This window comes from Pristis pectinata, chromosome 11 (genome assembly GCF_009764475.1).
Source record: "Pristis pectinata isolate sPriPec2 chromosome 11, sPriPec2.1.pri, whole genome shotgun sequence".
In the NCBI taxonomy this organism is placed as follows: Eukaryota; Metazoa; Chordata; class Chondrichthyes; order Rhinopristiformes; family Pristidae; genus Pristis; species Pristis pectinata.
In genome coordinates this window covers 38,173,495-38,194,305 of record NC_067415.1, presented here as the reverse complement: position 1 = coordinate 38,194,305, position 20,811 = coordinate 38,173,495, and the positions used below count along the sequence as shown (strand labels likewise).

The 20,811-nt window shown below is 45.7% G+C and overlaps 1 protein-coding gene across 1 annotated transcript in view; it reads left to right on the top strand.

Moving 5' to 3' along the window:
* Positions 1 to 2,301: 2,301 nt before the first annotated feature.
* Positions 2,302 to 20,811, top strand: part of LOC127576195 (transmembrane protein 182-like) — a 49,930-nt gene continuing 31,420 nt past the window's right edge. Inside the window, exons 1-2 of the mRNA XM_052026603.1 lie at positions 2,302 to 2,784; positions 15,456 to 15,593. Of these exons, the coding sequence (XP_051882563.1) occupies positions 2,503 to 2,784; positions 15,456 to 15,593 (420 nt within the window). The 5' untranslated portion in view covers positions 2,302 to 2,502. The remainder of the gene's footprint in view (positions 2,785 to 15,455; positions 15,594 to 20,811) is intronic.

The following is a 20,811-nucleotide window of genomic DNA, read 5'->3' as shown; positions in this document are numbered from 1 at the left end:
ATCAGAGTGGAGCATGCTACAATGCTAGGGCATTTCGAGATTCGGAATGAGATAGTGTTAGGTCTCTTGAAAAACATTAAGACGAATAAGTCCCAAGAGCGTGATGGGATATACCCCAGGTAATCGAGAGAGGTGAGAGATGAGATTGCTGGGGCCTTGACCAAGACCTTTGTACCTTCACTAGCCACAGATGTGCCAGAGGACTGGCGGGTAGCTAATGTTGTTCCTTTGTTCAAGAAGGGAAATGGGGATAATCCTGGAAATTATAGACCAGTGAATCTCACGTCAGTGGTAGGGAAACTAATGGAGATGATTCTTAAGGATAGGATTTATGGATATTTGGAGAAGCATGGTCTAATTAGGGACAGTCAGCATGGCTTTGTGCAGGGCAGATCATGTCTGACTAATCTGATCGAGATTTTGGAGGAGGTGACAAAAGTGATTGATGAAGGTAGAGGAGTGGATGTTGTCTACATGGATCTTAGTGAGGCATTTGACAAGGTCCCGCATGGTAGGCTCATCCAGAAAATTAGTATGCCTGGCATCCACGGTGATTGGATGCAAAACTAGCTTGCCCATAGAAGGCAGAGGATAGTGGTGGATGGGTCATTCTGGATGGAGGTCTGTGACTAGTGGTGCTGTGCAGGGAGCTGTACTGTGACCTCTGTTGTTTGTCATATATGTAAATGATTTGGATGAAAGTGTGGTAGGGTGGGTGAGTAAGTTTGCAGATAACACAAAGATTGGTGGCATTGTGGATTGTATAGAAGATTGCCAAAGGATTCAGTGGGATATGGATCAGTTGCAGATATGGGCGGAGAAGTGGCAGATGGAGTTTAATCCAGACAAGTTTGAGGTGCTGCACTTTGGGTGATCCAACATAAAGGGAGAGTACACAGTTAATGGCAGGATCCTTAACAGCGTTGATGAACAGAGGGACATTGGGTGCAGGTACACGGCTCCCTAAGAGTGGCCGCACAGGCTGATAGGGTGGTAAAGAATGTGTATGGCATGCTTGCCTTCATTAGTCGAAACATTATGTTCAAGAAGCAGGAAGTTATGTGACAGCTTTAGAAAACTCAGGTGAGGCCACATTTAGAGTATTGTGTTCAATTCTGGTTGCCTCATTACAGGAAAGATGTGGAGGCTTTGGAGAGGTTGCTGCCTGGTTTGGAAGACATGTGCTATGAGGAGAGGTTGGACAAGCTGGAGTGGCAGAGGGTGAGGAGAGATTTGATAGAAGTTTATAAAATAATGTGAGGCAGAAATAGAGTAGATAATCTTTTTCCCAGGAGTGGAATGTCTAGGATAAGAGGACATGTATTTAAGGTAGGGGGGGGGGGGGGGAAGTACAAAGGAGATGTGCGAGGCAAGGTATTTTACACAGTGTAGTGGGGGCCTGCACTGCGCTGCCAGGGCTGGTGGCAGAGGCAGATAGCACAGGAGCATTTAAGAGTCTCTTTGATAGGCACATGGATGTTGCAGAGAGGGGAGGTATATGGTTAATGTGTGGGGAAGAGGGATTTGATTAATTAGGAGGCATTGGTTTAATTAGTTTGGCACGACATCGTGGGCCGAAGGGCCCATACTGTTGGTATTGGTATTGGTTTATTATTGTCACTTATACTGAGGTACAGTGAAAAACTTGCATACCGATTGTACAGGTCAATTCATTACACAGTGCAGTTACATTGAGTTAGTACAGAGTGCATTGATGTAGTACAGGTAAAAACAATAACAGTACCAAGTAAAGTGTCACAGCTACAGAGAAAGTGCAGTGCAATAAGGTGCAAAAGGTCACAACAAGGTAGACCGTGAGGTCATAGTCCATCTCATCCTATAAAGGAACCGTTCAATAGTCTTATCACAGTGGGGTAGAAGTTCTATCTCTCTCTCTCTCTCTCTGTCGGTGTGGTCTCAGGCCTTGATTCTCTTTCCCACTGCCTCCGCTTGGCTTCCTCCCCTCCACCTCAAACCCTGCTTTGATCCTCTCGGTCTCCATCCTCCCGGCCACTGAATCTCACCTCTTCACTCTCACTTTCTCAGACCTCCGCTCACAACCCTTCGTCTCTTGCACCCTATCACCCGGCCTCTCGTTCCTTCCCAACACCCCAAGCCCTCCCCTCTCATTCCTCCCCTCCTCCCCTTCTCCCACCCCACCCCATGTCACCAATACCACCTTCCCCTCACCATTCCCATCCCATGCGCTGATAAAAACATGGTGCGTTGTACGCACATTTATTGAAGGCGCTGTGTTGCTCGCAATGTGTGTGAGAGAGAGGAGAGGGATCCCTCACGGTCACCAACTGCAAGAGCTGGCGGCCTCTGCCAGTGCACAGCCAATGACCAGTGGGCGGTTAGAAAGCATTGTAGGAAGGGGAGCGCTACCGTAACATCCCCAATCGGCTCTTTTACACAGTAATTGCTATTAAACCACACTCCCCCTTCTGCGGCTTCGGCCCGCCTCAGTGTCGCTACTCCCAATCGGACCTCCTACTTGGAATGAGAGATTTGGGAAATTCCCCAGGAAATGACCGATTTTGGTGTGTGAAGTGGAGGGCTTGTTGGAATCTGGTTTCTCTCTGCGCACCCAGAGGGACCCGCACCATGGAGCAGTACAGACTGATTCTGTACTGTGCCAGGTTCTTCGCAGGAGCGGCGTTGATCTTGTTCTTCCTAACTTCGTGCACCAATTACTGGCTCCATGCTGTAACCTGCCGGTCTGTGAATGACACACTGGAAGATCAAAGCTCTTCCTTGACCAGCAGCGGTGTGAATCATTCGGTGAGACGAGGGTTGCGGGGCGGTGGGTGGCCGAGGGCGCAACGGGTGGGTCCGCACCTTTATCACTGGGCAAGTGTCCCTGCACGGACCTAACGAGGACAAGTCTGTTCAGTGTGTTGCCAAATTTCTGCAGAATCTTTCAACGGATTATTTAATCTTGTTGCTTTAAAACTTGTTGAAAAAGTTTAAATCCCCGAGCCACGCTTGTGTGTTTTGTGGCGCTTCTCTCTATGCAGTTCCCTCTGGTCCACCAAAGCTAGCCGCTTGTACGAATGTCACAGAGGGGTTTTAGAAGAGTTGGGGTGGATCGGGAGCTGATTTCTGTGCCTTGTCCTTTTATTAACCATTTCAACTCAGTCATATGTTTCATGGAAAAAGATAAAATTGGTCCTCGAGTTAGTTCACTAAATTGGCGGGGGATGGGGGTAGGGGATTTGGAGGAGGGGCGGGGACAACATCTGATAAGTAGGTGGCGTTTAAAAAGGACATAGAAAGAGTTTGGAGTCAGTTGTAAGGGTAAGAGGCAAAGTTAGTAAGTTTAGGGAGCCTTGGGGAATGAAGGATATTGAAGATTTGATGAGGGAAAGGAATGAAGTCAAGCCTATGTCAACTATAGGAAATTGATTTCCAACCAGTCACTTGAAGTTTACAGGGGACATAAGAGAGACCCTAAGAAAGAAATCAGGAGGGCAAAAAAAAAAAGAACTATGAAATGAATCTATCCCTCTCACCTACTGCAACCTTACCCCTTCTGAAAACTGTACCATTCCCAACCCCTCTCACCAGCTTAGCTGCCCTCCCACCCTTCCTCCTCTGGCCCCAACTCTAACCCCCTGATGAGTCTCTACCATTCCCCCGACCTCCCAACCTCTGAATCTGAGCGGTCTGTTCTCAGCAAAGACCTCGCCTTTGTACGTCTATGCCCCCACCTCAACGAATTCTGAGCCCGGCACGATGTTGAGCTCTTTTCCCGCCACCTCTGTGCCGCCTTCTTCAGTAAGAAATCCTCTTCCCCCTTCTCCTGACCTCCAGCCAGCTTCTTCCAACTGGTCTCCCCCACTGGGCCTGTTACCTTCCCTGGACCTACTCGTAGCCAACTGTCAGTGCGACATCAGCCATCTTGACTTTTTAGCCCCCCTAACCTACTCCAACCTTGCCCCTTCTGAAACTCTTTTGTCCACCCAACCCTGCTCTGCTTGTCCCTCCTATATATTGTGCTTCCCCTCTTCCTATCTTCAGTCCTGAAGAAGGATCCTGACCCGAAACGTTGACTGCCTGCTTTTCTCCACGGATGCTGCCTGGCCTGCTGAGTTCCTCCAGGATCATAGTGTTTTTCATCTGGATGCCAGCTTCTGCAGTCCTTTGTTTCTCTAGAACCATGAAATGATCTTGGCAAGGAGGATTAAGGAGAATTTCTAAACCTTTTGTTAGAAGTGAGAGGGTAGCTCAGGAAATAATTGGGCTCCTGGAGGAGCAGAGGAGTAATCTATGTGTGGAGCCAAGTGAGGTAGTAAATGAATACTTCTCATCGGTATTTGCCAGGAAAAAACAATGTGGAGACTGGAGAGTTAAGGGATAGGAACAGTGATATTCTGGAGATGGTCTTTATCAGGAAAGAGGAAATGCTAGAAATATTGGTGAAGGATGGATAAATCCCCAGAGCCTGATGGAATGCTAAAGGAAGCAAAGGAGGAGATTGCTGGGGCTCTGACAAAGATTTTTGCATCTTTGTTAGCTAGGGTGAGGCACTAGGAGACTGGAGGAGAGCTAATGTCATCCCCTTGGTCAAAAAGGGCAGTAAGGATCAGCCTGGAAACTACCAGCTGTGAGTCTTGCATCAGCGCAGGGAAGTTGTTGGAGAGGATCCTAAGGGACAGGATATGTGTTTGCTTGGAGGGGCAGTGACTGACTAGGAGTCAGCATCGGAGATCATGTCTCTCAAATCTAAGTGTTTTGAGAAAGCAAATCAAAGTTGATGAAGGCAGCACAGCAGGTGTGGCATATGTAGACCTCAGTAAGGCTTTTAATAAGGTCATACATGGTAGGTTGGTTAAGAAAGTAAAGGTAGAGGTGATCTGAGGTGTGTTTGCAAATTGGATCCAAAATTGGCTCAGTTGTAGGAGGCAGAGGGTCGTGGTGGATGTCTGTAACAATTGGTGTACCATAGTGCTGTGCTTTTGTTTGTAATATATGTAAGTGACTTGGATGAGAATGTAGGTGGTCTGATCAGCAAGTTTGCAGATGACTTATATTGATGGAGACGTGAACAGCAAAAGAAGCAAAGAGGAGGTTTACAAGAATGACCCCGGGAATGAAAGCGTTAATATATGAGGAGCGTTTGATGGTTCTGGGCCTGTACTCGCTGGAGTATAGAAGGGTAAGGGGGGGATCTCATTGAAATCTACCGAATATTGAAAGGCCTGGATAGAGTGGACGTAGAGAGGATGTTTCCAGTAGTGGACCAGAGGGCACAGCCTCAGAATAGAAGGACGACATTTTAGAACAGAGATGAGGAGGAATTTCTTTGGCCAGAGGGTGGTGAATCTGTGGAATATAGTGCCACATACCGATGTGGAGGCCAAGTCATTGGGTATATTTAAAGTGGAGGTTGATAGGTTCTTGATTAGTAAGGGCATCCAAGGTTACGGGGAGAAGACAGAAGAATGGGGTTGAGAAAGAAAAATAAATCAGCCGTGATGGAATAGTGGAGCAGACTCGAAGGGCCAAATGGCCTCATTCTGCTCCTATGTCTTATGATTGTCAAAGAATATGACAGGGCAGTGGGAGATGGAATGTAATCCAGACAAGTGTTATGTAACTTGTATGTATCAGGCACGGTAATGTAGCGGTTAGCGTAATGCTTTACAGCGCCAGTGACCCGGGTTCGATTCCGGCAATTGTCTGTGAGGAGTTTGTACGTTCTCCCTGTGTCTGTGTGGGTTTCCTCCGGGTGCTCCGGTTTCCTCCCACGTTCCAAAAGGTGTACAGGTGAGGAAGTTGTGGGCATGCTATGTTGGCGCCGGAAGCGTGGCGACACTTGCGGGCTGCCCCCAGAATACTTTATGCAAAAGATGCATTTCACTGTGTGTTTCGATGTACATGTGACTAATAAAGATATCTTATCTTATCTCATCTTATCTTAATGCACTTAGTGAAGTCAAATTCTGATTGGAACTACAGAGTAAACATTAGGGACCTTGGGAGCATTCATGTACAGAGACACGTTGCGGTGCAAGTCAGTAGGTCCCTGAAAGTGGTGACACGGGTGGATAGGAGAGTGAAAAAGTTATTTGGTATGCTTGCTCTCATAGGGTGAGGCACTGAATATAAGAGTTGGGATAAAATGTTGCAGCAGTAGAAAACGTCAATTAGCACGCACCGAGGGTATTGTGTACAGATCTGTACAATTCTATGTTGACTTTGAGCTCCCCTAAAGAACTGCAAGGAATACACTGGCATTTAAACAGTGGTCTCTGATGCTCCCAAAATAGTCCAGTTTAAAAATCAGTAGTGTTGTGCTGAAATGGAGGATATGTGAGTTGGTCGGTGGATCTTGTGTTTTCTTTCCAAATATAATTATAAGGTCGCATCTTTTCTGTTGCATCTTTTGCCTGAAGATGTAGGCAGAACTGTTTAATTTGAACTATTGTGGAGGTTTGCAATCCAACAAAGCCTTTTGTTGTTAAATCAGTTCCAGGCTCTCCTCGATTTGTTTTCTTCGAGAGCAGCCAAAACTTTGGTTACATAAAGTGCTGCAAGCTCTTTATCTGGAGGAGAGCGCTGCTGGAGTGACTTTTCCTTACTGCTCTCTTGTCAATCACAGCATGCACCATGGGTGTGTCCTTTCTCACTCAGGAAATACAGTCAAAGTGACTTGTATGTCTTCTTTTAATATGAGATATCCAAAACACACAAGCTACTGCACAGAATCTATCCCAGTGCCGTCAAATCCTAGTCCTTAATTTGAAGGTACTGTCCTAAGATGCACCTATCTATGAATTCCGCTTGAATAGGACCACAATGGCCCAAATTAAAGTCCTCCCCAATCCATAAACTCTGTGGAAGCATCCCCCTGTATACATTCAGATATGCATTTACTATCTGGTGTGTCTTGCGCAGTCCCATTCTGTAAAATGATGCAGGTAACATAAAATAGGTGTATAATTAATCCCAACATGACTGACTACAAATCTTTAGGAGATAATCCAAATCCATGTAGGAATTTGCATGTTCATCCTGACAGTACATTGTCCGCATGGTCGGTCTCTGTTTTAATGACCTTGTTGTCCTGTGTGAAGTGGTTTTGTCATTCGTGTCCGACAAGTTCGGTTTATAGTTGGGGCCATATAAATAGTACCATGGTGGAAGTGCTGTCCCGGGGAATTCTGCCATGATTTCCATCTGTTCCCTTGCATATACTGTATGTTTGATAACATTGATTTGCCCAGCCCTCCCACCCATGTCCTTCCTTTGCTCTGCGTTCGATTCCCATTCTGCACATTGGGTCTTCCATGTAGCCCTGATAGTCATAAGTGGTGAGATTTTGTCATTACCTTTTCTTTGTATCTGGCTAATAGTTGCCCCTGATTTGTGGTATCCGCTGTCATGATCAACTTCATTTCTCTCTCCACTGGGCGCCTTCTGAGCTGCTGAGTATCTGCAGTGGGTTGCTCTCCAGAATCGCCACTGCTGTGTACACAATTCACACCAGTACATCAAATCTAGCTGCTGTGTGAATTTCAGTTGTTTGAAAGAGCCAGGCTGACTGGGATCTGACCATCTTCTCCTGTAACACACAACCCTTTTGCCTCTGAGCTCCTCCAACAGTTTGTTTTTTTTTGGTCCGGATTCTAGCATCTGCATTCTCTTTCGTGTCGATTGTCAATTGTTGTCTTTGAGCTCCCCCTAGCAACTGCAGGGAAATACTGGCATTTAAACAACACTTTTTACTGTCTCTAATGCTCTTGAAGTACATCCCATTGAAAACAGTTAATGCACAGAGAAATTACTGATGAAGTGGAGGATATGTGTGTTGCTGGATCTCCACCCACTAGGAGGGTGGCAGAGTGGCTCAGCAGGTCGTGGTCCTGTTGCACAGCTCTGGTGACCCGGGTGGAGTTTGCACATCCTCCCTGTGACTGTGTGGGTTCCTCTGCATGCTCTGGTTTTCTGCAAGTTGCCCCAAGTGCAGAGGAGTGGCAGGAGAATTGGGGGAGCTGACGAACATGTGCGATGGAATAGATTGCAGGGAAATTAAGTGGGGGAATGAGACTGATGGGATTGCTCTGAGAGCAGGCATAGACTTGATAGTCCAAATGGGCCCCTCTCTGTGTTGGAAGAGAATGTGAGTTTCAGGAAGAAAATTCTGTTGGAGTTGTTTTTCCCGACTTCCGCTTGGTAATCACACATTGCTGGAGCATTGCATTCTTTCAACCCTGGTACAGAAGGGACACAGGAAGAACAGTTTGCCAACAAAATAGACTGCAGATCTGCGGAGGCAAAGGGATGGTCAACTTTTCAAATCAATCTGCTGCAGGAACTCAGCAGGTCAGGCAGCTCTGTGGAGGCAAACAATGCTCAGTGCTTTGTGTTGACACCCTGCATTAGGACTGAGAGAGTCGAGGGTAGATAGCCAGTATAAAGTGGTGAGAGGGAGGGGTGAGATAGTGGCTGGTAGGTGATAGGTGAAACCAGGTGAAGTGGGGTTGGAGCCAAGGGAATGAGGGGGAGAGGGGAGTTTAGAGACAGAGGGGCAGTGTAATAAATCTGAGTAACTGGGGAGAGGAAATGGAAAAGGTGAACAAAGGAAGAGAGAACCTGGTATGAATGGGAAAGGTATGGGTTATCTGAAATTGGAAATTTCAAGGTTCATATCATTGGGTTTTAGGTTACTCAAGCTGAATATGAGGTTTTGTTCTTCTAGTTTGTGTTTGGCCTCACCATGGAAGTGGAGAAGGCCAAGGACAGACAGGTGGGTGTTGGAATGGGAAGGGCAATTGAAATGACGTGCAAGTGTAAGTTCAAGATGGCCACTGCAAGCAGAGCACAGGTGCTCTGCAAAACGGTCACCTCGTCTACACTTGGTCTCACTGATGTCATGTAGATGAGGCTACGTGGAGGGCACCAGATGCAAAAGACAAGGTTGGAGGAGGTGCACGTGAATCTCTGCCTCAACTGGATCCATCTACCCATCATCCCCCACTTCATTTGGCAGGCACGGTAGTGTAGCGGTTAGCATAACGCTTTACAGCACCAGCAATCTGGGTTCAATTCTGGCCACTGTCTGTAAGGAGCTTGTACGTTCTTCCCGTGTCTGGGTGGGTTTCCTCCGGGTGCTCCGGTTTCCTCCCACATTCCAAAAAAGATGTATGGGTTAGGAATTTTTGGGCATGCTATGTTGGTGCTGGAAGTGTGGTGACACTTGCGGGCTGCCCCCAAAACATCCTATGTAAAAGATGCATTTCACTGTGTGTTTTGATGTACATTGGACTAATAAAGATATCTTATCTTAACTCCAGCCTCTGTCTCACCCCTCCCTCTCACCACTTCATACTGGCTACCTGCCCTCTGCACTGTCAGTCCTGATGCAGGGTCCTGACCTGGAATGTTTACTATCCCTTTGCCTCCACAGATGCTGCTCGACCTACTGAGTTCCAAGAACAGATTGCCTCCTGGATCCAGGGGGACTTTGTTCATGCCTGCTGTACTTTGGCTGTATGCACTGAATGGTGTAGCTTGCAGGCTCTGTATTGGAGAGAGCCAGAGGATCATTAGTTGTTCACTTGTTCCACCAGGGGAGCCAGTAAGATGCCAGACCACGTCAAAACCCACAGTGTTAAAATGTGCGTCCACCTCCTTGTTGCTGGGGCTGCCTTCTACTGCCCATCATGCATTACTCAATGTCAATGTTATGGCAACTGATCCTCGCCTCTGAAAGTGGAGCCTCATATGTGTGGCCACAACATACACTGATCAGGAAGTAGTGACGACCCTGTTGAACTCCCAGCTGTGTTTGTCAGGAAAATCCCATGTGTAGTCCATGCCACTTGCCAATCAATGGCACACAGGGAAGGACACACAATAATGACCTCATACACATGCTGATGATGTGACTTCCTTCATTTCACAGATAAGGAAACCCTGCACTGCTCTTCCTCTGTAGCTGTGACACTCTGTACTGTTATTGTTTTTACCAGTACTACCTCAATGCACTTTGTACTAACTCAGTGTAACTGCACTGCGTAATGAATTGATCTGTACAAACGTTATGCGTCAAGTTTTTCACTGTACCTCGGTACAAGTGACAATAATTAACCAATACACTGGTGATATGTGTCAGTCATGTTGTGGGATGTGCCTTCATACCTGCCACCAGCCCACCAAATATGATGGACACAGCTGAGAAAAATCATTGGGGTTTTGATGTCAATCATTGGAGGAAGTGGGAATTTGAAGGCAATTTCAATATTTACTGCAGCAAATTCCAAACTCATGTCCTCTATAGCCTCGTAGAATCTGAACAGAGGAATATCATCAGCACAACTCTCTCACTATTCTGACATGGAGGTATATTGCCAATTCTTCTTCCAGTACCTAGATGTTGGTCAGTGTAAGTAAAGATATGTTAAGCACTCACTTCATGAAGGGCCAGTGAATGTTCAGATGGTGGGCCTGCTGTTGTGAAAACAAATACAGCACAAGTCCTAACTGCCTTCAAAGGCCTTACGCACTTGCACCAGGTAAGCCTGTGGCTGGGGAAGTGATCGTGGGTCAAGGGCTCACAGGTAGCGGGTGTTGTGAAGTAGATTCGGGGTCTCGAAGGACAAGGACTCTGAACACAGTCTTAGAGATAAATTACTTATTTACAAAGAAAAATGCAGGGAAAAGATAATGGGGGCAACACACACACACACACACACACACACACACACACACACACACACACACACCAATGATAGCAAGCATGGGAAAATCGCAACAAGGGTAAAATGCACACACGCCCACACAATGAACTGGGTACAGACAATCAAGGAAAAGCAATACAATACCTGCCACCCCTTGACTCAGTGCAGACACGGCTCTATGCTACCGAAAATACCAACTAGAATGCTCCTAACCCTATTGAAGTGCACACCTTACCAACAATCTCTCCAGCACTGTTCCACCATCCCTCGGAGCAATCAAAGAGAGTGAACCGGGCACATGTGGTACTCTTTATAGTGCTGGAGGGCTGGGGGACCCAGCCCAGGTAGTTCAAAAAGGCCAATGGCCCAGTGCCAGCAGGGGCTAATCGATCACAAAGGCCAATGGCCCGAGGTTAGGTACAAAGGCACCTAAAGGGACCAATGGTCAGGTGTGCACTGATGCGTGGGGGGGAGCCAAACCTTGATTGACAGTGGTGTGTCTTTTGACCAGGTAATGGGCAGTGCTGTCACATGACAGCCACGGCCCTCCACAATACGGTGGGAGAATGTGGCATCAGTGGTTCTGGATTGGAGATGATCCGTTGATAACTATGCTGTTGAGTATTTGTGTAGGGTAGAAATGGGGGAGAAAAAAACTGCAGACGCTGGAAAGCAAATAAAAACAGAAAACACTGGTTTTACTTAACAGGTCAGGCCACATCTGTGGGGAGGGAAACAGAATTAATGTTTCAGATCAATGACCCTTTGTCAGAACTGTGAAGGAGACAAAAGAAGCTTGTTTAACTGCAGGGAAAGTTATGTCTCTGATAGGGTAAAACCAGGGTGACCATGGGGATAAGCTGTAAACAAGGTTATCTGGGTGTGAATGGCAGCAGTTAGAGAGAGAACATAGACTAAAGAATGGAGGAGTGGTGAAATGCAGAACAGGAAGCAGAAGAAATGAGCTGCATGGATAGTAGAATGTAGGATAGTGGGAGTGGTTGGAGGGTTTGATTGGTGCTGAAATAGACTTTGAAAAAAAAATCACATGTCCCTGATCTTTTTCCTTTGATTTTATTTAAATATGGTTGGGAGTGCACCAAAATGTGATCCAAGGTGAGCCAGTCTCTCGTGCATTTCTTGATGGTAGAGGTCATGGGTTTGGGAGGTGAGGTTGGAGTAGCGTTTTTTCTTGATGGTACACCCTGCAACCAAGATCTGCTGCTGGTGGAGGGAATGAATGTTTAGGTTGGTGGATAGGATGTCCATCCAATTGAATTTCTGGTCAATAGTGACCTCCGGGATGTTGATAGTTGGGGACTGACTGATGGTAATACCATGGAATATCAAGAGCAGGTAGTTAGATTCTCTCTAACTGGCATACTCGCGGCATGGCTGTCACTTACTACCTTCGGTCAATGCTGTATCTTGCCTAGTTCTTGCTGCATGCAGCCATGGGCTGCTTCGTTTGCTGAGGAGCTGCACATAGAACAGAACATTGTAGCACAGAACAGGCCCTTTGACCCACAATGTTGTGCTGACATAGCTAATCCCCCCTACCGACAGAATGCCCTTATCCCTCTATTTTCCTCTCATTCATGTGCCCATCCAAGCCCCTCTTAAATACTCCTAATGAATTTGCCTCCACCGCTCTATCAGGCAAAGCATTCCAGGCACGCACTACTCTGAGTAAAAAACGTACCCCTCACGTCTGTGCTGAACCTACCCCCTCTCACCTTAAATGCATGTCCTCTGGTATTGGATCGATAGAATTGAATATTCAGCAACCATGAGGGAACATCAATAATTTTGACCTTATGATGGAAGGAAGTTTACTCTGTTGATAAGGCTTGGAGTTTTTCTGATAGTCACTTGCTGAATTGACCGGGAAACCATTTAGCAGCATTAGTCTCTTTCATAGCAGTATTATTTTGTGCACTAAATACGCTAACCACACGAAAGTTGATACCATCATCTACTCTCCATAAAATTAACCAACAGAAGGTCTGTTTACTATCTCATGGTCAGCAAAAGTTGAAAATGAGAGAGCAACACACAAAATGCTGGAGGAACTCAGTGGGTCAGGCAGCATCTATGGAAAGAAATGACAGTCGATGTTTTGGGTTGAGAGCTTTCATCTGGACTGAAAGAAAGAGGGGAGATGGCCAGTATCAAAAGGTGGGGGAAAGGGGTGGACAAGAGCTGGTGGGTGATGGGTGGGTCCAGGTGAGGGGTGGTGATGGGCAGATGAGGGAGTGGGGAGAGTGGGAGTAACGTCAGAAGTTGGGAGCTGATAGGTGGATACGACAAAGGGCTGAAGATGATAGAATCTGATAGAAGAGAACGGTGGAGTGTAGAATAAAGGGGGTGGGGGAAGGTGGGGAGGGGAACCAGTGGGAGGAGTGTGTGGGTGACAGACAAATGGAGAGGATGGGGGAGGGTAAAGAGGGGGATGGGGGACAGGTGGATCAGGAGGAGAGAGGAAAGGGAAAGGGACAGAGGGGAGTGGTTACTGTAAGTTTGAGAATTCAATGTTCATGACGCCAGTTTGGAGACAGCCCAGGTGGAATACAAGGTCCTCTTCCTCTAATTTGCATTTAGCCTTGATTTGGCAGTAGAGGAGAGGAGGACAGGCATGTCGGTGTGGGAATGGGATGTAGAATTGAAATGGCTGGAAACCAGGAGATCCGGCAGACGGAGTGATGGTGCTCGGCAAACTGGTCAACCAATCTGCAGCTGGTCTCACCAATGTAGAGGAGCCCACAACACAAGCACTGGATGTAATAAATAATGCTGCGGGATTTGCATGTGAAGCACTGCCTCAGCTAGAAGGACTGTTTAGGGCCCTGGATGGTGGTGAGGGAGGAGGTGTAGGGGCAGGTGTAACACTTGGCACAGTTACAGGGGAGAGTGCCTATAGAGGGAGGGTTGGGGAGGAATGAGTGGACCATGGAGTGACAGGGAGAGTGAACCCCACAGAAAGCGGAGAGGGGAGCAGAGGGGAAGATGTGGTTTATAGTGGGATCCTGTTGTAGACGGCAGAAGTTGCGAAGAATGATATGCTGGATGCGTAGGCTGGTGGGGTGGTAGGTGAGGACCAGGGGAACTGTATCCCTGTTCTACCTGGGAGCTGGTGGGATGGGGGCAGAAGTGTGGGAAATAGAGAAGATGTGGGTGAGGGCTCCATCAATAGCAGTCAGGGGCGGTGGGAGGGATGCTGTTTTCTGAAAAGAGGACGTCTGATGTCCTGGAGTGCAAGGCCTCACAGAACAGATGTGGAAGAGATGGAGGAAGTGAGAAAAGCAAATGGTGTCCTTACAAGTGACAGGATGGGAGGAGGTGCAGTCAAGGTAACAGCGGGAGTCGGTGGGTTTGTAGTAGATGTCGGTGGATAATCTGTCTCCGGAGATGGAGACAGAGATTAAGAAAGGGAGGAGAGGTGTCGGAGATGGAGCAGGTGAGTCTGAGTGTGGGGTGGAGGTTGGTAGCGAAGTTGACAAGAATAGCAAAATCAGTGTGGGTGCAGGAAGTGGCACCAATGCAGTTGTCAACAATGTGGAGAAAGGTTGTGTGGTGGTGCCGGGGCAGGTTTGGAACATGCATTGCCTCACGTAGTCAATAAAAAGGCAGGCATAACTGGGGCCCATTTGAGTGCTCATAGCTACACCTTTGGTTAAGGTGGCCACGTGGAGCAGTCCACGAATTTGAAATCCAGTCTTCACTCCAAAATCCATGGTCTGAATATTTAAAATTTTAATCATGTTGTTCGGTCTCTGCTGAATTTAATGGGTGTGATTACATCCCGTACACATTCCTTTTTTGAAATCTAGCAAACTGATAGATCACAAGATTCACACTTGCAGGCTGTCCCCAGAACACTCTACACAAAAGATGGTTTCCACTGTGTTTTGATGTGCATGTGACTAATAAAGGTCTGGTCTGGTCTGGTCTGGTCTGGTCTGGTCTGGTCTGGTCTGGTCTGGTCTGGTCTGGTCTGGTCTGGTCTGGTCTGGTCTGGTCTGGTCTGGTCTGGTCTGGTCTGGTCTGGTCTGGTCTGGTCTGGTCTGGTCTGGTCTGGTCTGGTCTGGTCTGGTCTGGTCTGGTCTGATAGAACCAACTTCAGACAGAATCCATTGACAATGCAACAGACCTGAGATCTGGCAAGGACTCTCCATCCAGGGCAAGATTTGTATTTTCTGAATGCTGCCTCTTTGTGCTTGTAGACCAACTATAGGAGAATTGTTGCTGGTACCTTGAGTTAACAAAACTTAAAACAGCTGGAAGTAATTCTGCATGATTTAGATTTATTCATTACTCAAAATCCTGCTTGTTTAAACCTTCCTATATTAATCAGTTCAACATGTATTGACCATTGCCTTAACCATCCAAGCTTCACAGAATTCTGTATTCTACGAAACTGTCAAAGAAGTGAAACACAGAATCATAAACTAATAGTTCTTTTACTAGTGGACCTTACAAAATTGTTATAAGACTGGGATGGAAATGTACCCAAGCAAACTGACAGAATTCGCAACTTCATAGACACAAAGACAATATAAAACATATTGATATTGGATGGGCTCTACATCCAAGATTGGGATACTTGTTGGTGCATCATCTTTTAAACAAAGTAACCAGCAACAATTTTCAATTTTTTGTATGAGAATCAATTTGGACTTTCAAAAGGGAATTGGATAGGCACTTCAGGACGGTGAATGGGACTGACAGGGTTGCAATGCTCAAATCAAACACATGGTTCTGTTTCAGGAAATTTTGAATGGAAATCCCCACTCAACTGGGACGAGCACATCATTGTCTGGAAGTGGACTTGTTCAATATCAGAAACGTTCTCTGCAACCCAAACCTAGAATTTTTAACCGTTTTAAAAATACCTTCCTGGCAATGGTGAGTAATATAGCAAACAAATTAAATGTTACTTACAAATTTATACATTCATCTCCTTCGACATGGTGACGCTCAATTTCAAAGCCTCACATATGATCGTCTGCCTTGATTGTTAAGGCTGTTTTGGTGAGACTCTATCTTCCCTTATTTTCTTCCTACTTGTGATAATGTAACTAGACAACATTGACACAATTGAAATCAAACTACAGACAGAGGTAAATTGGATCTTGCTTCCGTTGCTGCTCGTGTGTGCCATTTGCAAAATGATTGGAAGCACAGAGTCGATTTGGATGGTTTTCCATAGTGAACATTGGTGATGCTTTTCCATTTCTTTGAGCTGCCTGCTGTAGGTAGTCCGGGTGTCCAGAGAATGGATAACTGCTGCCTGGTAGACCCTGGGTTTTGTGCCCAGTTTGTTATCCTGATCTTCAAACACACTTTTCCTCAGATAGCCAAAGGCTTGATGCTGTACTTAAGGCAATGTTGAATTTCATCATGGATGACTGCCTTAATTGGGGGCTGACTCTTAAGATATTAGTAGTGTTGCAAATATTATATGGTCTCATTGGTTCTTTCTTTTAGGGATCTTGGTTGCATAATGGGGCAGAGTAGGAGAGAACCTTTGTTTTGTCGATTTAAATATTACACCCATTCTCTCAACTGCTTCAGTGAACAAATTGATGACTTGGAGCTTGGCTTACAAAGTGCACAAACACAAGCATCATCTGTGTACCACATCGGGATGGGCTTAGCTCTGGAATGGAGGTGTGTTGTGAGAAATCCACATGGCTGTCACGTGACAGTAATGACACTGACCCCCGCTGACCGGAGGACAGCATTGCTCCTCCGATTGGAAGTGATACTACTGTCAATCAAGGTGTGGCTCCACCCACCCCTCAGGTGTGAGAGAACCTTTGCATCTGAACCGGCTTGACCAGTATCTTTTGTCTCTGAACCTGTTGACCATTGGCTGTGGCAGGAACCTTTGTCTTTGACTTCGACACCATTGGCTCATACAAATCATAACAGTGAGCCTCCACCCAGCCTCCTAGCACCATAAAAAGGGTTGTGTGCACTAGCCCTTCCTCTTTTGACGACCCCAGGAGTAGTGAGACAATGCTGCAGAGATCATTGGTAAGAGTGCATCACCACGTGGTCAGGGAGCGTTCCACTCAGACTCCGTGTAGTATTAGAGCCAATGCTAGTGTGGGACGGGCATTGAAGTGTTATATCCTGAAGTTGTACACTGTTACTGTATGCTTGTGTGTATTTGTGTGTGTGAGTGTATTTTACCCCAGTTGTGCTTCCCTTCTCATGTTTGTGGTATCCTGTGCGTGCGAGCGTGTGTCTGTTCCCATCCATTCTGTCCTGCGTTTGCCTTTGTGATTAAACTAGTTTTAGTCTCCGATGCTCAAGTCCAGAGTCCTTGATCCTTAAGACAGTTAAAAGAACGATTTCACACAACAAGGTGATGTTGGTTGAACAGTGCTATTTGCCCTTTAGATTATCTCCATTCTGGCAGAAGTGGGTTGGAGGGGAGGTGTAGTGTCTCAGTGGGAAAGATTCAGAAAGGTGTTAGAGCAATAACACAGCTTTACCTAACACTACTTTGCAATGACATTGGGCCTGTTGAGGAGGTTTGGTTAATGTCATGGATTGTGTGCCGTTATGTACTAGATGCAATATGGATTTGAATTTCTGTTAGCAGCCAAATTTGGTTGAGTGACTAAGCAGAGACTGGAGGTGAAAAAGGCCATGGTAGTGAGCTTTTGACTTGCTGTGAAGCTCATGTCCATTGTGTCTCTAGATGGACAGCATCCATTCTGAAATTTAGGGTGCAGTTCATCAGGAACAATTAGCAGTCAGTTGAGGAGGATCACTGTGATGACATTCTTTGTGCCAGGCTGAGGTTTTAGTGTAGTAACAGCAGTTAGATTAGTCTCCTTTCTTTATCATCATTTTAGCATCTTTGGGTTCACTGGCAGGTCCTCCTCTTGCCAGGTGGGGGATTGAGGGGTGGGGGTGATGTAGCTGTTAATTGGATATAGAAATTCCTTCCCAGCAAGTTTTCAGACTTCAGCAGGAATACTCTCTGTTCATGAGGCATTATTGTTTTCTCAGTTGGCATCTGGCCTCATCGACTTGTTGTTAGTTTGTGCTGGAAGCATTACTGGAATGTATGCTGTGGGATGGCACCGAGGACAAAGTCATAGACGAGGAGTTCTGATGGAGTCCCTTCCCTCCAGTGCTGACTGCCCCTCTGTTCTTGACAAGCTCTCCTCCGATCTTGGTTCTCAGCGGGGTGGGTTTAAGGGCCATGGGTGGCATTGACAGCTCTGAAGGGTCTGCTCACATCATGGATGTCAGAAGTTTCTGGCGATCCTCTGTACTTTCCACCCTCTTTCTGTTCTTTAGGGTGCAAAACTTCTGTTAGATTTCAGTCTTCAGATATCTGTGTAGCTGTTCATTTTTATGTGAGGCATAGTGAAGGTTTCAATCTAAGGACACCTTGGGGTTGCAGTCAATTACCTTCTGTATATCCTGTTCCCTTTTATCAAACCAGTCTAGATGTTTTCTGGTACAGAAGCCACAAATCACTCCACAGGTGCTAAATATGCTGGTCCTGGGTAGTCCCTTCATAAGGGACAGTGTTAGCGGTATCTTTCCAACCCCTTGCAATATCTACACAAGGTAATCCAAGTCTCTGAAGCATGAAGGCAAGCATCAGGTCATTGGAAAAGTACCATTAACACTGTCTCACTGAAGTCCTGCAAATTTATTATCAGGACAAGAAAACCAGTCCTCTCCCAGGCCAACATCTGTAGTAATGAGACCCTAATTACACTGAACTGGCTTCACTGGACAGGCTCTGTCACCTGCATGCTCAATACTAGACCCTCAATATAGAGGTTTATTCCAAGTTGCCATAAGAAGAGTTTACCAGGTGACGGAGGTAGAATTTCAAGCATGTGCTTAAATCTATTGAAGAAATTCAATATTGTCACCAGCTCCTGGGAATCACTGATCCATGATGGCTCAAAGTGGAGAAAGAACATTTGGGATGGTATTGAGAACCTAAAGGTCTTGCATTGGGAGCACAGAGGCTCTGCGTACTTGGTGAAAGGAGTGCACCAACTCACCAACTACTCATCTACCTGCTCCATTAGCCAACACCTGCTTTTTGGGGTAATCTGTAGCTCCCATATTTGCATCAGCTGCCTCATAACCCTCAAAAGTAAAGTCTGTTTATGTACTGTCAGAGAGCGAGGGAGATTATAGAGGGCATGTTCCTATCCCTGTAGTCCTTAACCCTTTGTCATTTTTTAACTTAAGATCAACTTAATGTGGCATTTAGAATCTGTCTGCTGTCTTTATTCATCACTTTATTATTAGGGCTCTCTACTCCACCTTCCTTGAAATTTTACCCAACTCTTGGGGGGGAAAAAAGAGTTAAAAATCCTGTAATATTTACTTCTGGTTGCTCCAAATTGATGACTATGGAATCCAAAGCAAAAATGCTAAACATTAACCCACCTCTTTCCACTCTTGCTGCCCAACCCACTGAGTATTTCCTGCATTTTCTTCTTTAACATCAGATCTTCAATATGTGCAGTGTTTTACTTTTGAGCTATTAAATGAAACTCATTTGTTACCTGGTCTAACTTTTTAGTTCCTTCCTGCTATATAGTTGTTCAGTGTCCGACTCCAGTCAACAAGCTTGACTTTTCTCTCATTTCCAAAGTTACTCTTCATGGCATCCTCTCACTCCTCCATCATTGATCTAAAGCCCTACCCACTGCACAACTGACATCGTTTCTGACATCATTGGACCCTGCCTGGTTTAACTGGAATTGGTTCTAATGGAGCATTTCCCTTTTTCCCTGGAACTGGAGCATATGACTTCCAGAACATTCTTTAAAATGCTAATCTGTTTGTAGATTAGGATTTATTTATGATTCAAGTAACAATGCAGAGATTATTTTCTGAGAGGTGCTTTATACATATTGGAACCTACACCAACAAATACTCTTAGCAAAACCTTACTCTTCATTTTTCCTGTATTATTAGTTCCTGATAATTTGTTCCTCCATCTCCCATTCCAAGATTTCCCCTTTACGAGGACATATTCCAGTCCCTAGTGCAACCTTAAGAACTCATAATCATAAAAAATAATTTCTGTATTGCTCACTGCACTGTTCCCCATCACTGAGATGTCACACAGGTTACTCCTCCCCTGGCCTGGCACCAATTGTGGCTGATAATTTGCCACATACAGATTCCATATTAAATGCACCATCTTTTAAATGTTGTCATTGTATCTGCCTCAGCTGCTTCCTCTGGCAGCTCGTTCAAAAAACACACCACCCTCTGAGTGAAGAAGTTGCCCCTCAAGTCCACTTTAAGTGTTTCCCCACTCACCTTAAAACCATTTCCTCTGGTTTTTGATTCCCTTTCCCTGGGAAAAAGATTCCATCTCTTGTCACTTGTGTGGCTCAGAATGTGTGTGTTATGCTCCTGACTTGGGAATGATGCAAAGGGCATGTTCCTGGTGAGAAGACGAGCGGGTAAGAGGTGCCTCTTTCAACAATCTGCATGTTAACAGTTTTGGTCAGATTGTGGATAAAATGGAAGATGGATGTGAGATTGGATACGAGTGCACCCTCGGATTCTTGTGATTTCCACTGAAGGCCACTGGTTCTGTGGCAGCTGACCCCATGATCTCCAGCACACCCACCTCTGACCAACTGAGCTTCAGAACAGAAGAGGTTGTCTCCAGTTTTTCTGCAGGAAAGCAACATTGTTCCACAAGGGAGAGGGAAACTATCAACATGTTCAGTATGTGTGTACACAATGGTTGATGATTAGGTGATGGGATGAAGAGCCACATATTCACGTTTCCTATCAGGTTTCATTGTAAATATCATATATAGAAGTGTAAAATTGCAAAGTGATATTTCTTTAGTGGGCAAACATGTAACAAATGGATGTCAATTTAAGAATATCGCATTATATTATTGAATTGGTGAAAAACTTAACTGGAGAGGTGCAACAAGGCATCCATGTAAATTTGTATCATTAAAGTGTAGCAACCATGAACAAATATAGTCAAAGCTTAGTCTTTAATTTCAGTACTCCCACCACTGACTCCCTCAACAGTTGGAAATGCAAGTAACTTCTGCTCTGGGTTTGTTAAGTCAGGTTTAACCACCTAAAAACT